The 16,303-nt window shown below is 49.1% G+C and overlaps 1 protein-coding gene across 1 annotated transcript in view; it reads left to right on the top strand.

The window, feature by feature from the left end:
- Positions 1-16,303, top strand: part of KLHDC4 (kelch domain containing 4) — a 44,154-nt gene that overhangs the window by 13,488 nt on the left and 14,363 nt on the right. The window contains exons 6-7 of the mRNA XM_012657694.1: positions 9,482-9,574; positions 13,474-13,633. Of these exons, the coding sequence (XP_012513148.1) occupies positions 9,482-9,574; positions 13,474-13,633 (253 nt within the window). The remainder of the gene's footprint in view (positions 1-9,481; positions 9,575-13,473; positions 13,634-16,303) is intronic.

Here is a 16,303-nt window from a genome sequence, read left to right as displayed (position 1 = left end):
GGGGAGGAGGTACCACAGAGCATGTGCCCCACAGAGAACCTGGAGGGCTCAGGTGAATGAATTCGTCTTCCTGCCCTCCCCGTGCCAGACGTCAGTCTGCTTCAAAGCAGGTTTAAGAAGGGGCTCAGGAATCTGCATTTTACATTCACTGTTCCCTGCGCTGTCTCAGGATTGATCTGCAGACGGAGTCCTCTGTTCTGGTTTGATGGATTGGCCTCTGCCTGGCGAATCGATCACGTGCTTTTTTTTTTTTTTTTAAATACTGTTCCACTGATGTGAAATTTTTAGCTGCTGCCTTTTAAAAAGTAAGAAAACCCATGTAAAATGCCTGTTAGATCCTTAACAATTAAAATAGCATAGGTAGTGCTTTTGTAATTTACTAATGATTCCAAAACGCAAGCGTTACCGGGTGGTGTTTGGGAGGACGTGCTCTAGTGAGCACGGTGTGGGCTCAGTTCACGTGGCCTGAGGGGAGCTGTGGGACCTGCAGGAGGCTGGTGCCAGAGTCAGCCTGGCGGTTTTGGGGCTCGTTGGCAGTGTGCGGGGCTGTGCCCTAGAGCTGCTATGCCATGGCCGGACTCGGTCACTACTGCACTGGGGCGGCCGCTCTTGAGGGAGGACTGGTGCTGGGTGCTTCTCCTCTGTGATTTTTTAAATCGATCTGAAAGAAAAGGCAATGGGATTGAGCTGAAATGAAGACTCTACCATTTCTGGGGAAGACGGCTTAGCCAGGTCTTGTTGCTGGGCCTGGGAGCATCTGCGTGGTGTGGGCTCTGTCCTCTGAGCAGTGCAGAAAGCTGAGTTTTTTGTTACGATGGTTTTTGCGCGTTCATTTTTAGTTAATACTTTTCACTCCTGTAGGGGGAGTTAGTTAACGTTGAGGTTGAGAAGGGTAAGTGTTGGCGAAGGCAAGTAGAGGCTGAGTTCCATCAGCATCTGCGGCAGTCAGTCCCTTTCTTGGCCTTTGAAAAGGTTTTTCTTGTGGTAGGGGCAGGATGGATTTCTCCCGTCATCTGATCATTCTTAACGATAATACGTCTTTCTGATGCCGACACTTTGATTTGCGTTAGGTTTTTAATGTGCAGCAGGCGCATCCAGCCCGTTCTCACATGAACTGGCCCTCTCGTGAGATGATTCTTACTGGACGGCAGGAGGGGCTGGGCATGCCCCGTGGCGCTGGATGAGAACCGTTCTTCTGCCGTACGTGGGGAGGCCGCGTGAGCCCGGGCAGGTCTCTGGGGGGCGCACCTGCGTGGGCCGTGGCCTGCATGTTTGCATCTTCACACGGCATGGGTTGTGCTGGATGCTGGAGACTGGAGTGGGGGGAGCACGAGGCCGAGTCAGCTCTGTGCCCCGTCCTGCCACCTGCCACCGAGCAAGCCCCGGCAAGGACCAGATGCAGCCCTGGCACCCGGCCATGCCTGGCAGGCTGGGGCCACCCCAGAGGGACCAGATGCCTGTTTGATTTTTGTTAAAAAGTAAATTTTATATAAAGGGAGGTGCACAGTCATTTGCAGCTTGATGGATTTTACAAAGTAAATGCGTGTCTGTCCTCAGATGAAGATGAGAGTGCGTCAGCCTCCCGGAAGCCCCTGTGCCTCACACTCACTCCCACGCGTGGGTTCCTTTTGTCTGGTTCTGGACGTCATCTAAGTGGACTCTCATGGAACATGTGCTCTCATCTGGCTTTTTTCTCTGCATGTTACTTTGACGAGACCCATCCGGTTGCTTGTAGCAATGGTCTGTTCCTTTGCCGCTGGGTGATGTTCCCTCTGTCAACATGTCACTGTGCACTCGGCTGTGGGTGGGCAGTGGAAGGTTGTCGGTTGGTGTCAGGGCCTGTGGTGCTGCCGTCAGCATCCCACTGGGTGGATGTCTTAGAGCAGAATCGGTGCAGGTCCTGAGGTTTGCACACGCAGCTTCAGCACACGCTGGCAAACCGTTTTCCAAACCGGTGGTGCCAATTTCTGTACCCAGGAACAGTGTGGGAGAGTCCTGGCTGCTCTGTCCGGGACGGCATGTGCTGTGCCCTGTCTCTTGGTCTTTGCCATTTTGGTGGCTGTTTTTGTGGCGCATCTGACACAGTGGACACTCAGTAAGGGTCTCCGTTGTCTTTGGCATTCTGGCAGTGCACACGTTTACTTGACATCACGGTTTGGAAAGGAGAGGAAAATCACAGCGTTACTGACGCCAGGACCAGGCCTCGAGTGGAAGGTTGGCGTTGGCCGCCTTGTCTGACGTCGATGTGAGTGCCTGGCACTAACAGCTGTGTTCAGGTCTCCCTCACGCTGTCTTGAGTGGGAGGTGCCGGCAAACCTGGACTCATTTAAAAAAAAAAAAAAAAAAAAAAAAAACCGCAGCCCTGATTTTGCAGCATAGATTCTGTACGCTGTTTTCACTTTCATCTTTGTATGTTTGTTTGGACTGTGCATGCACCTCTGTGAGTTGGAAGGAACTTAGACCCCGGAGGCAGGAGGTGCGCACAGTAGGTAGTGCCAGCTCATGGAGGGCGTGGGGGACAGAGCAGGCATTGAAAGACTCACCTTTTCCCTCCCACAGAAGCAGATACGTGGCTGTTGACGGGAAGCCTGTCTGATTGTCTGCACAACACCTGGCGTTAGCAGAGGTCTCCTCCCATGAGGGCCTGGCACTGACAGGGATTGGCCACACCTGGTGGCAAGAAGGTGGCACAGGGGGACAGCAATAAGTCACATTCCCACTGTGGGGCTGTGGCGGGGGTAGCGGGGAGGACAGTGCTGCTAACCAAGGCCTGGGGTCCTGGGGTCTCCCTGCTGCAGGTTCTGGGGCTGGAGGGGGTGCAGATGCTCCTAGGCCCCCCATGGAACAGGGTCTTTTCCTCTTGCCCCCACCCCCTGCCTCTGCTGGTGCTTGTCATTCTGCGGGAGGGGGGTCTGTGATACAGAGCAGAGCTGAAAGCGGGGACCCCGCTCGAGAGGTGTTGCTGGTGTAACAGAACAGAGCAGGCAAATGCGTTTATGTGTGTGTGTGGTTGGGGCGCTGCCTCAACCAGGTGAGACGGCTGGTTTGTGTACTTAAAGTTTGGTCAGAACTTTAAAAGCCGACATGTCTAAGGGCGAGCCCCATTTCCCCCCTACCTTCTGGAGGAGGTGCAAGTGGGGGCGGGGGAGAGATTTTGGCCCCCCTTTATCCATTTATTTCTGGGCTGGTGCCGTCCTGGGTGGTCATCTGTGACTCAGACCACTAACGAGGGGGCCAGGCTACTCCAGAACTCCACCTGGTAGTGTTTGGTAACAGCTTTCTTGAGTCATGATTCATACACCATAAAGTCACCCTTTCAAAATGTGTACATCAGTGGTTTTTAGCATATTCACAGGGTTGTGCAGCCAGCACCGCTGTGTAAATCTAGAGCATTTTCCTCCCCCCAGAACAAACCCCATAGCTCTCCTAGGAGTCACCCACAGGCTCCTTCCCCCGGCCCTGCCCTCTGTCTCTGGCTCCGGCTCACTGTGTTGCCCACCCTGGTGTGGAGCTCCGGGGCTCAGGGGATCCTCCCACCGCAGCCTCCTGAGTTGCTGGGAGTCCCAGGTGCGTGTGGCTGTGCCCAGCTCACATTTTGCTTACCACCCTCTGTGGGTGGACACTCAAGTTCCCATTTTTCTGCTGTTGCAACTAATAGACTTTTATATGCATCGAAGCACTTAATAGATGAATAAAAATGTACGGGATGAAAAAACCTGTGTGTGTAAGCATGTTTTAAGCGTGTGTGTTGTATGTGCTCTCTTGTCTCCTGATTTGAGAAAGGAGCCGCATTTGGTCTTCTAACCCCCTCAGCGTATGCACTTAAAGCTGCATCTGCGTGAAAGTCTCTCTCCTGGAAAGGAATCGTTGGCAGAACGATGCAGTTCTCTGTACAGTCCTGTCGCCAAGGGCAGTCGGGAGCTAGTGAGGTCGGACGGTGCCTCCTGGCTCTCAGCCCCCAAGCGTGCCGGTGTGAAGCCCGCGTGGGTGGGAACGGAGACACCTCCGCTTGGCCCTCTGAGCTCGGCTTCCTCCTCTCGGGGCTGGGTGGGCTGAGTGGTCTGAGGGCTCCCTTGGCTCTGCCAGGATACGGGTGTTTTGGATGATAAAGCTGCACCAGCTCGTGAAGCCAGACCCCGTCCCCCAGGAAAGTCGGGTGTGCGTGTATCCCTGCTGGCCGGTTTGCTGGCCGATCGCTTGTGTGCTGGGGCAGACAGGGCGTGCTGTACATAGGGGTGCAGCTAGTTTGTAGGAAGCTAAGAGGCAAGGACGTATGTAATTGCAAATACCACTAGGGTGAAGGGTCAGTGTTTGGACCGGGGGCTTCATCGGGTATAATCGAGTGTCTCCATTGGCGTTTGGGAGCAGCCCAGCTGGGCCCAGCTTCTGGCTCTGCAGACTGGCTCGGTGGGTTTCCCACCTCGTTAAGTGTTGATTTTTCTCATCTGTGAAGTGGAAATAAAGATACTCTCTGCACCTTGAGGTTGCTGTGAGGTATAAATGCTCGTAGATGGACCGTGCGTGGTGTAGGATAAATGGTCCTTAAACGGCAGTTTTACTATTAGTAGTGATAGTTAAAATGAAGCTAGGACCTAGTTTTATAGGCTGCCTGAATTCGGGAGACTGCTACTAATAAGGCATTCAATATGATTCACTATCCCGTACTTCACTAAACCCCAAGGTTGGTTGTTTGATGAATTTGGTACGTGGGAAAGCAGGGCTGGACGGCAAAGGCACACGGTTTGCGATGAGAAGGGAGGGGCCCTGCCCGCGGTTCTGCTTGGGCCGCCTCGTGCCGCTCTGAGAGCGTTGTTGAGGAGGAGCCGCTAGACTCAGTTCCCTGTTGGCCTGTGTGACTTTGCGTTCAGGGGTCAAGATAGAGATTTTTCTTTTGCGTGGTGTTGACGCTGCTGCAGTCATGAGCTGCATAGCGTTTCGGCGAAGGATCGCGTGGAGGATGGTCGACTGACCACTGCAGTAACGTGCTTTCACTGCACCTTTTCTGTGTTTGGATACAGAAACATTTGCCGTCGGGTCACAGGTGCCTGCAGTGCTCAGCGCAGTAACTTGCTGTGCAGGTTTGCGGCCCAGGAGCACCACACTACACCAAACAGCCTCAGCTTCCCATCCAGGTTTGTGTAAGTCACACTGATGGTCGCACATCACCTGACAACACGTCTCAGAACATCTCCCGCCATTAAGCACTGTGGGGCTGTACAGTGTGTAATTTTGTAAGGTGCGAACTTAGAAAAACCTCAGGGAAGCGTTTGTGTGCCGAGTGCTCAACTCTCTGTGCCCTGAGCACGTGGAGTTATTTGATGCACACACGTTTTCTGTAAATGTCGCTGCGGCGGCCCAGTGCGAGGGGCCTGGTGGTGACGCTGACTGGCAGCGCGCCCCGTTGGAACACTGCTCTGCACACAGCTCACAGGAGCCTCGGAGCACTGGCTCCACAACGGTACGTGTGTGTTTTTATGCCATTTATAGACTTGTGGCTGAGTAGGACATGTTAATTTTTTAAGCCTCCATATTTAGGGGTGACAGCACTTGAAAAGCCTGCCGGAAATTCAAATATAAATGGGCTCTTTTGAGTGGCTTTATTTTTCTAAAGAGGGATATGAAATCTTTTTATAGAAAAAAATGTCCCTTTTTAGTTACAAAACAGTGGTATTTGGCTGTTGCCACGAAAAGTTAATTGAGTCCTTCGTGCCTGGCTCAGCCAGAGGACAGTCACCCGTAGGCTTCCCACATGAGGAGCCGACAGGGGTCTTAGCCTGGGGCCTGCGGGGCTCTGTGGCATCGTCAGTGGTGGCACAGCTCACCCTCGGCCTTGGATCTGGGTATTAGGCGAATGCCGGCGCGCTCAGGTTCTCCTCTGCGCCTTTTTCTGAAGCAGACTCGGATGCCAGCGCGCCAGGTGAGTTGTTGAATGAAAGTCTGTTCCGCAGATGGTTCTTGTAAAGTAAAATATCAGAAAATTTCTCAGAAGGGGGTTTGTTTCTTGCCCACTGAGTGGTGGTTTCCTTCTCATTCAGATCTGATGTGCAGCGAGTAGGTTGTATGGCCGTGTCCCCTCCGCACGTGGCGTGGAGGGGATGTGGATGTCGCGGAGTCTGCTTGAACCGTGAGGCAAGGCCAGCTTGCAGGAGAGGGCCGTCTCCACCGTGCAGAGGGGACGCCGCGTGGGGTGGTTGGTCGAAGGGGCTCTCCAGCTCCCAGTGGCCACGTAAACCTGCCGGGGCGTCATCAGGCATGCCCCAGACCCTCTCTTCTGAGCCTTGTCACAGCTTTTGGTATTTTTTTTATTATGAACTTGGGCAAGAAAATGTGCTTACTAAATTTGTGGGTGATACAAAGCTGGGGGAGAGCAAGTAAAGTGGTTGACGAATTCAGCATCCACAGTTTTCTTCATGGAGCAAATCTAGCAAGACGGAATTGTTTTGTGGAATAAGTTTCCCTTGTAGGGTGCGTGTAAACGTAGGATGAGGGGGAGATGACTAAAATGCCGGCTGCCCTGCTAGTGGACCAGGGGGTTTGGCGAATTGTGATTTGATAGGAATCGGTATGTGAGGCGGCTGCCCAGCGGGCTCCTCGGCGTACGGTGTCTAGAAGAAGGTGTGGGTTGCTTCTGGTTGGCTGTCGGGTATGTCAGGTATGTGGGTGTGGTGGTCATGTTGAGTGACACGTGAAAGGGACGTTGTAAAGTGGAGAGAATTAGAGGAGGGAGTCCAGCATGATCCAGCATTTGAACAGGGAGAACCAAATTCATCCCAGCTGGGGCCAGGGCTGTGCGTGAGTCGTTCACCTGAGCGCTTGCCCTGGCAGCACCTGCGCTGAAATCGGACCGATGCCGGGAAGACTAGCATGGCTCTGGGCGAGACATGCAGATTTGGGAAGTGTCGTGTTCTTATGCTGTCACCGTACCTGTCCGAGGATGGGTAGTAATACCTGTTATTACTGCTGTTTGAATGCCTGCCTTGTGGAATTTCGGAGAGTATATATCCATAATATATTTAAACTTTTCAATGAGTTAATTTTAAGTAACATTGCCATTCCAATTTTGTACGTGAAGTCAAGTTCATGCATAATAAAGCTTGGCTATAAGCAAAAAAAACTATTCATCTGAAATTTTTAAAGGGTAGGCGTTTGTCTTAGATAACTCAAGCTTGCTTTTAATTGTGAGATTCTACATTGGTGTATTTTTAGGGTACCTGCCAGGTGTGAGATTTTGTGTAAACCCTGTGAGTGGGTTTGGGGAAAGCTATATAAATAACGTGCACGAAAATAAATGGAATAATGCATTATATAAATAGGTACCAAATTTTGTGATTGAGGTTGTGACCGTCCTTTGCAACTTGGAGTTGTGGCGGTCTTTGCGGAGGTGGTGGCGGGGGCAGGCCTCTGGAGAGGACAGGTGCAGAGGAGCCCGGGGATTGAGTTCTACGTGGGAGTGGGGCCTGGGGAGCAGCACGGTGACTTTGCCGGCTCTCACTAAGGCCCTGCCTGTCCGTGGCTCTGGGAGGTATGCGGGGGGTGCACATGCACCTGCAGCAGGTGTGTCTTTGTCCGAGAGCTTCCGGGTACCTGGGGCCCCAGCGTGTCCCCACCCCCACCCCCTCTTTGTTTTGTCTTTGTTCTTTTCTGTGGTTGTGAAAGTGATACCTGTTCAGTGGTGGAAACTTGGGGAATGCAGGAAAGAAGAAGACAGCAATGAAACCACTGACAACCCTCGCTTTAGAACCTTATGTAATAATTTGCTTTGTAACCTGCCGTTTCACTTACTACTTTTGAGCATTTTCCCGTGACATACGATAGTTTAAGGAATTTGATTTTTTAAGTCCTTTTTTCCCCCAAAACTTAGTGTTGACACAAATTTTTTAAGTCTAATTGGTAGAATACTGCTTTTATTTACAATTCTTTGTTTACTGCGGAGGTTGATTTTAGTTTTGTTTCTATTATTTGTCTATATTCTTAAGGTTTTAAATTCACTTCTTTTTCTGTTGTTTTGTATTGACATTTTTTTCTTATTTTTTTTTATTTTTTTCCCACTGATATTATATGTCAGATAATTGCCATACATTTTTCTATCAGTTTTAGTGAGGTATAATTACAGTAAAATTCAATAAAATGTATGTTTTTTAGGTATACAGTTAGATGAGTTCCCACAAATATATATACCCATGGAACCACCACCACAATCAGGATGTAGAACCCCAGAAAGTTCCCTTCTGCCCCTCCAGGCCCCAGCCCCTACTGTCAACCGTAGACTAATCTTACCTTTTAAGAATCTCATATGCGGTGCCTGCTTCTCTTCAGTGTGATGTTTTTGAGATTCATCCATATTATTGTGTGTATCAGTAAATGATTTTTTTTTTTTTTTAAGAGAAGAGGTCTCACTGTGTTGTCCAGGCTGGCTTCAAACTCCTGGGCTCAAGTGATCCTCGGCCTCTTGAGTAGCTTGGTACTGCAGGCTCTGCAGTAATTGCTTTGCTGAGAAGTATTCCATCCTGTGGGTGCGCCACAATTTGTCCATTCTTCCACTGAAGAGCAACTTGGCCGTTTCCAGTTTTTGACAGTTGTGATTAAAGCATCTAAAAATGTGTATACAAGTCTTTGTGTAGACCTGTGTATTCTTTTCTCTTGAGTAAATACCTGGTGTCAAATTGCCAAATCGTATGCTCAGTTTACGTTTTGCAAGAAACTGTCAAAGTGGTTGCACCGTTTTCCGTTCCCACCAGCACCGTGTGAGTGAGTTCCAGTTGCTCCAGGTCCGCACCAGCACTTGGTGTTGTCTCTTTATTTTAGATACTCTGGTGTGTGGTAGGATCTCCTTGTGGTTTTAGTTCGTATTTCCCTGACCACTAATGACGCTGAACACCTTTTCATGTTTTTACTGGCCATTTTACATCTTTTTTCCCACTGTTTTTCTATCTCGCGAACTTTCTGTTCAAATCTTTGCCCATATGTTTTTCTTTTTTTTCCTTTTTCTTCTTAATCCTCTTCCTCTTCCTGCTCTTCTTCTTCTTCCTTTTTTTTTTTTTGTAGGAAGTCCTGGCTGAGTTGTTGCCCATATTTTTATTGGGTCGTTTATCTTATTATTAAGATTGTTCTGGATAAAAGTCATTTATGAGGTGTATGTTTGAAAATATTCCTCCCAGCTTGCCTCTTATATTTTAATGATGTATTTTGAAATTTTTTTATTTTGATGGAGTCCAGTTTATTATGTTTTACCTAAGAAATTCTTATCCACTTGAAGATCATGGAGATTTTCTCCTGTTTTATTCTTGAAGTTTTACAGTAGCCAGCTGGGCTCTATCAGGATGGTTTTGGTAGCTTGTGGATCAGACTAAATGCTACACAGTAAGTGCTTACAAAATGGAAATCAGTGTAGAAGAGGTTTTTGGTTTTTTTTTTTTTTTTTAAGAACAACTAGAAATTAAGCAGATTTATAGCTTTTTTTTGTTTGTTTCCTTCATTTTAGAGCAACAGGAGGTCCTTCAGGTCGGAGTGGACATCGGATGGTAGCCTGGAAGAGACAGTTAATCCTTTTTGGTGGCTTCCATGAGAGTGCAAGGTTGGTACCAATAGCAGAAAAGTCTGTCTTTGCTGAAGCATCAGGGGTGGACTTTTGATGGAAGACCCTCCTGAGTACGCGTGGAAAATGCCCCCGTCCTCTTCGCCAGCGCGTGGCTCTGGCACCCATCAAGGGCCCCGTGCTCAGAGGGCGCTGCGCCTGGTTGGTGTTGTGTTGTTGTCACTGCACTGAAATTGTTAATTGTTGTTGAACAAGGGGCCCCACATTTTAATTTTACGCCAGGCCCTGCGAATGATGTGGCCAGTCCTGTGTAAAATGGGGTCCTCAAACTGTGGCCTGGTTCAGAAGACCCTGGAGGGCTCGTTGCAGCTCTGCTTGCCAGCCCTGACCCGGCAGCCTGGGCGGGGCCTGAGAACCTGCATTTCCGACAAGCGCCCACTTGATGCTGACGTTGCTGACCAGGGACCTCACTCAGAGAGCCACTGGTCTATGATAATTAAAAACATTCCTCTTGGGGACAGCAGCGATGGCCCACGTTCTCAGTTCTCTGTTTCACGTTTATATCTGTGCAGCTGCAGCGCTCCCTGGGCGAGCCGCGGGTTCTCTGTTCTGAGCCCGTTGTCTGCACACATGCCTTCCTGAGCTTCCTTGGTGCAGGCCAGAAAAGCAAGACAGGCGAGCAGGTTGTTACTGATCCTGTCTCGACGCAGTCACATCCTGCGCACAGTGTCGCGGGCTGCCATGAGCCCGGGGAAGCCATCTTTGCGGTGTTTTCTGTGGGCTGTGCGGCATCAGAGGAGGCTGCGTCTTTCTCTGCATCGGCCTATTGGATGCTCTGCTCTTCCTGCACGAGTCTCTACTACTATTTTTTAAAAAGAATAACAGTAATCTATTAGTTGTGATGGTGTCATTCACATTTTTGTTACATTTTGAATCCAGTTGCACAAATGTTTTCAGATTGCCGGGAACGTGGCCAGTGTTCCCTGCAGAAAACCGGGTCCCTTTGGTAGAGTTGCAAGGGATAAGAAAATAATAGAGAGAAATGGAAAATGGAAGAAATAAAAGAATACACTGAGACAAAGATATAGTTTTATAAGTTTATAAAGATTATAGGCAAAGCGGGAGCTCAGGGGGCTTAGACCTCTCTGTGGGTCTCAAAAGGCCCCGAATGAGGTCTTACATGGTAACTTATAGGAAATAGTGAATAATTGCCAGGGGTAACGGATTCACATAACAGCAGGTAGTTCCTCTCAGGTTAACAGATTTTCAAAAGGCTTTTACAGAAGGCTTCTACAGATTCTTTAACTAATTCTATTTACGTGAGCAAACGGTTACAAAGTCTTTCAAAGGTTAATTTCTAAATTCTAAGATAAGTTTATCATTTAAACAGAGGGGTTAAACAGAGATATGTAGGCTCCATGTTTATTAGGTTATTGTGAATGGAGACAGGTAGTCCAGAGTGGTTTAAACAAAAGCTTTGCTTTTAGCCATTCGGGAAGTTGTTGTTTCTGGGAAGCTGTTTGTTCCGGAGGGCACTCCATTGTCAGCTCTCAGCCTGTAGTTTTTAACAGATTCACTTGTGCTTTACAAAGCAAATCCAATTCTTTAGGTCTGAGAAACGCGGCGCCTCGTGGGATACAGCCGCTACTGCCTTTCGGAGACGCCTTTCCAAGTATACGAGTGTAACAGCATTGGAAATGCAAACCAACGCGTTCACATATTCCTTCAGGGCAAAGCTCTGCAAAACTCCTAAGACAAATCCTGTCCCCAAACACGTTTAATATTAATTCATGGAGTGACATCAGATAAATTTGGTTCACGAAAATAAATCCTCAAACATGTATGAGGAAGGCAGCGCCGGGTAAGCTGGGAGGGACAAGTGTTCTTACACATGTTCTCTTAACAGCCACGCCGTCGGTAGGCAGGTTGTCATCCCGAGTTAAAGATGCGGAGGCCACGGTAACTGACAAACAGCAGAGCTCGTCCTTAAACAAAAGATTGCGGATTTGTCCCTGTTTTCTGCTTTTCCCGGCTTGTGGCCCATGCTGTTCTGACCTGCCATCCGTGCTTGGTCACTTGGTCACTTTTGGAGAAGAGCACCTGGGCCATTTTTGAGAATTTGTGCGTGAGGGTCATTTATGTGGAAACTTTTTTTTAAACAACTGTCAAAATGCAGACATGGGGATCCACAAGTTTGTCAGTGCATTAATTTAGCCCCTACTGTGCGTGGGACAGGGAGTAAGATTCCCACAGCCCCTTCCTTTGCACTTATGGGTTATAAATTGAACCAAGTTTTAACTTGTGGCCATTTTAAAATCAGAACTTTTTCAGAGCTGTTGTTGTCTTGTTTAAGATGACTATTTACAAAGCATTATTTCAGAGTATTGTAATCATCTCCCATATTAAACAGTCGTGCTTTTAAATACCAACGTTATGAGTTTTCCTTGAAGCAGTTGCTGTTTATCTCATGTGCAGAGTGGAGTTTCTTTACCGAAATTTGCAGTGTGAAATCTGAGAGAACAGTGGGGCAAAGCAGGGTCTTAACTATGTGCTTCGCGGCCCCTCAGTTTCTGTGTTAAGAGATGTTCTGCTGCAAAAGGGGCCGTTGGTTTGCATTGCAGTCAGCAAGTTCAGGTTGTCCGTTAACCTAAGACCACACGTGGCAGACAGCACTGGGGAAGCACCCAGCGCCTCTCCCTGCCACACGACACCCTGCTTTGCGTGGTATCTGAGGGTGCGGTAGAGCAAAGCCTCACTTTGTGCCAGCTCTCCTGCATGCAGCAGCGAGGAGTTTGCACTTTGCTTTAGAGCTTCAAACTTAGATTTTTTTTTTTTTTTTTAAGGGACAGGGTCTCACCCTGTTGCCCAGGCTGGAGTGCAGGCTCATAGGGCAGTATAACTTTGCACTTTTGGGCTCAAATAATCTTCCTGCCTCAGCCTCACAAGTAGTTGGGAGTGTAGGTGTGTGCCACCACGCCCAGCTAATTCTTTAAAAAATTTATTGTAGACATGGGGTCTTGCTGTGTTGCCCAGGCTGGTCTTAAACTCCTGGCCTCAAACAATCCCTCTCCTTGGCCTCTCAAAGTGCTGGGGTTACAGGTGTGAGCCCCTGCACCCAGCCCCAAACTCGGATCATTTGGATACAACATGAAGGAGAAAAATGGTCACTTCGGACTTGGGGCAGAGTTTCTCACTTTTTTCACGTTTTCTTCTTTTAAAGATTGGTTTTAGCTCTCCTGTCTGAGTAGCTGGAGAGCAGTCTCTCACCATTCTGTAAAATTCCCACATCGGACACAAAGCCGCTGCTCCCCCCGCACAGCGCTTGCCCCCTTTCTAAGTCCTGTCTGTGTTCTGCGTCCCTGGGCACCCGAGCCCCAGAGGTGTTGAGCAGGGCAGGGTCGCAGTGCCTCTGGGCGCCTCAGATTCTCTGCCTCGCTCGTGCTTGTGGACTCGGGCTTGCTTCTGGTGTCTTTCGGCGTCCTGGGAACGCCCTGCCCCCACCCTCCCTCGACTCCTGCGCAGGGTTTTGCCAGGTCCTGCGGGGTTTTGGTTTTTTTTGTTTTGCCTTGGGGCTTGTTGGTTTGGTTTTTTATTTGTTTTTTGTTTTGAATGGCCCGGCCCTTTTTTTGTATGTGTATGTGTATGTATAAAAACATGATAGTGAGCTAGTGTAATTATGTATAAGACTGTGACGCTGTTGGCTGTGTGAGGAAGTATAACTTGGAGATTAAATTACTGTACTTCCGTGGGCCGATCTTATTTCTAGTTTCCAGTAGGAACGCATGTGCTTGTGGTCCTTTCGTATGAATTTAATTAAACAGATGACTTAGTCAATGGCAGGGAATCGACCTGTAATTTAAATCAGGCTCACTTTTTAACGTCACTGCCGTTCCCGACGTTCCCGACTGTGACAGTGTGTGCTGCTTTGTTCTAACCAGGGACTACGTCTATTACAACGACGTGTACGCCTTTAACCTGGACACGTTCACGTGGAGCAAGCTGTGCCCGTCAGGGACAGGGCCCACGCCCCGCTCAGGCTGCCAGATGTCCGTCACGCCGCAGGGCAGCATAGTCGTCTACGGGGGCTACTCGAAACAGGTGAGGCCTGGCGTGTGGGGAACGGTGACTTCTGTCTGCTGTCTGTTCAGTTTTATCAGTGATGGAAACCTCCAGATAAGCTGACACGTGGGTTTAATGTAAACCATTCTTTTTATTAAATTAGAAATGGAGGCAGTGCTAATCTGCTCCTTTGTGAACGTATTAAGTTTTTCAAAGGCCGTATTCTGTCTCATCCACGTCCCCCCACAGCACCGCGTGTGAATAATTCTGTATTTTGAGGGTCTGTCTTCTTAAGCTGCAGACACTGACAGCCGTCCAGCATTCCACTGTGGAGCACGCCGTGACCTACTCCCCCTTCTACAGGTAACAGGCCATTGCTCTTGCAGTCTGCAGGCCGTGCTGGCAGGAGCGCGTGTGCACACGCACAGGCGAGCGTCCTGTTGCTGCACCGCTCGTTCACGCTCTACCAACCTGCGCATTTTGTGACTCTGAGCGGCATGAAATGGTATGTCATTGTCGGGGTTTTAAAAATCCCTTTTATTTTGAAAAACGTCAAGTGTCTAGCTAACTTGAAAGAACTTTACAGTGAACGCTGATGTACCCCACCTGGATCCTACTGTGGAGATTTTACTGCGCTCGTTTCGTCTGTGTGTCCAGCTCTCTGTAGCCCTGTCGATCCATCAGGTGTCTCCTGATGTATGTCTGAGAAAGCATGGACGTCCTGCCCCCAGACGCGTGAGCGCGCCCATCGGGTGGAGGTCAGCGTTTAGTGTCAGTGTAGAGTTCAGCTGCACTGAGGTGCGCGCATTTTACGTGTGTGCTCGCTGGCCGTGACAGGTGCTCGCGCTGTTCTACCCGAACCCTGGTCCAACCCCGCCCTCCCTGCCCAGCCTCGTCCCCCAGAGGTGAGGGCTGTTCCGGCAATTTCCCACTGCACTAGATTTGCCTGCTGTGGAAGTTCTTGCAGATGCAGCTGTACAGTGTGTGCTCCTGAGCGCGCCATCCACGCAGCGTGCGTTGCGGTTCGTCCACGTTGGTCTTTTCAGTTTGTTCTTAGTGCAGAGTGGCGTCTGCTGCGTGTCCGCACCACAGTTTATGTCTCTCTGCTTTGTTGGTGGGCGCCCGGGCTGTGTGCAGTCTCTCCCTAGTGTGGGTAAAGCTGCGTGGGCACTTCCGTGTGGTGTCGTGCGCCTACACGCTTTGACCTCTCGGGCCAGTGAGCATCTAGGTCGCAGCTGCCGGGTCCCAGAGGATCCGGGCTTCCCAGAAATGGTCAGAGCTCTTCCCGAGGCGATCGCACCAAAGATGCTTATACTTGCGCTGAACACATTGGCGTCCTGGTGGTTGTCCACGTTCTTGCCAACGTCTGACAGCGTTGGTCTTTGCTTCATTCCGATGGATGTGTGGTATCTGGTTGCGGTTTTAATCCGCATTTCTTTGATGACTGGATGTTGAGGGCTTCTTGGGAGTGTGTTGGTCGTTTGTACTAATACATCTTCCCTCAAGTGTGTGGTCACGTCTTTTCCTGTTTTGATGGGCTGTAACTGTGTTCCTGAGTCGTAGGAGTTGCTTACACCCCGGAAGCCAGGCCTTTTCGGGGTGTGCCTTACACCTCCCGGTGGTGGCTTGCCTGCTCACTTTCTTAAGTGTCCGTTGATGACTAGAAGCTTTAAGTTTAGACTTTAACAAAGTCTAATTTATTCTGTTTTTCTTTTATGATCATTGCTCTCTGTGACCTAAGAAGACCTTGTTTACCTTCAGTAACAAAGAGCTGCTTATATTTTTCTCCAAAAACAAAGACAGTTTTGGCTTTTACATTTAGTTCTACGATCTGCCTTGAACTGAATTTCGTGTGCAGCGTGAGGTGGGCATTTACGTTTGTGTGTTTCTCTCACACAGATACGTGTTTGTTCCGGCACCGTGTGCTGACAAGACTCTCCTCATCCCGCTGGATGCCATAAGGCCTGTGGTCGACAGTCCTGGGCTGGAAACGTGGGTCTGTCTCTGGGCTGTGCTCTGTCCATGGGCGGGTCTGTCAGCCCTGGCGCCCACGCCCCGCCGTCCTCCTCCTGACGCCTGCGCGGTCCGCCTCCAAGTTAGGCAGCGTCTGTCATCCGACTTCATTCTTCCTTTTCAGAGTTGTTTTGGCTCTTGTAGGTGCTTAGCATTTCCATACACATTTTAGCATCAGCCTGCTGATTTCTGCCCAAAAGGGGGGCAAAAAAACTCCCCCAAAGCCTACTGCAAGTTGTAATAAATAGGGCTGTTTTAAATCTGTAGATGAATCTGTGGGGATCTGATGTCTTTGAGTCTTCCATCTTGAACACGGATTATCTTTGCAATCATTTTGCTTTTCTTTCATTTCTTTTGGAAGTGTTGCGTAGCTCACAGTGTGAAGGTCTTACACATCTTTGTTTAAATGTATTTTGTGTTTATTGATGCTGTGGTGAGTGGAATTTCTTGAAAATACACTTTCTAGTTGTTTGCTGCTAGTATATAAAAACGCATTTTGTTTTTGATGTATTCACCTTGTATTTTGTGATCTTGCTGAATTTACTTTCAGTAGTTTCAGGTTCATTAACATATGCAGGCAACCATGTGATATGCAGATAAACAGTTTTACTTATTCCTTTCTTATCGTTATGCATTTTATAAAGCACAGTAAAGTGCTTTATTGCAACAGCTGGGGCCCCAGCACAGTGTGGAGAC

Source organism: Propithecus coquereli, unplaced genomic scaffold (genome assembly GCF_000956105.1).
Source record: "Propithecus coquereli isolate 6110/MARCELLA unplaced genomic scaffold, Pcoq_1.0 Scaffold557, whole genome shotgun sequence".
In the NCBI taxonomy this organism is placed as follows: Eukaryota; Metazoa; Chordata; class Mammalia; order Primates; family Indriidae; genus Propithecus; species Propithecus coquereli.
The sequence above is the reverse complement of the archived record's forward strand: the minus strand, read 5'-3'. Positions and strand labels throughout refer to the sequence as shown.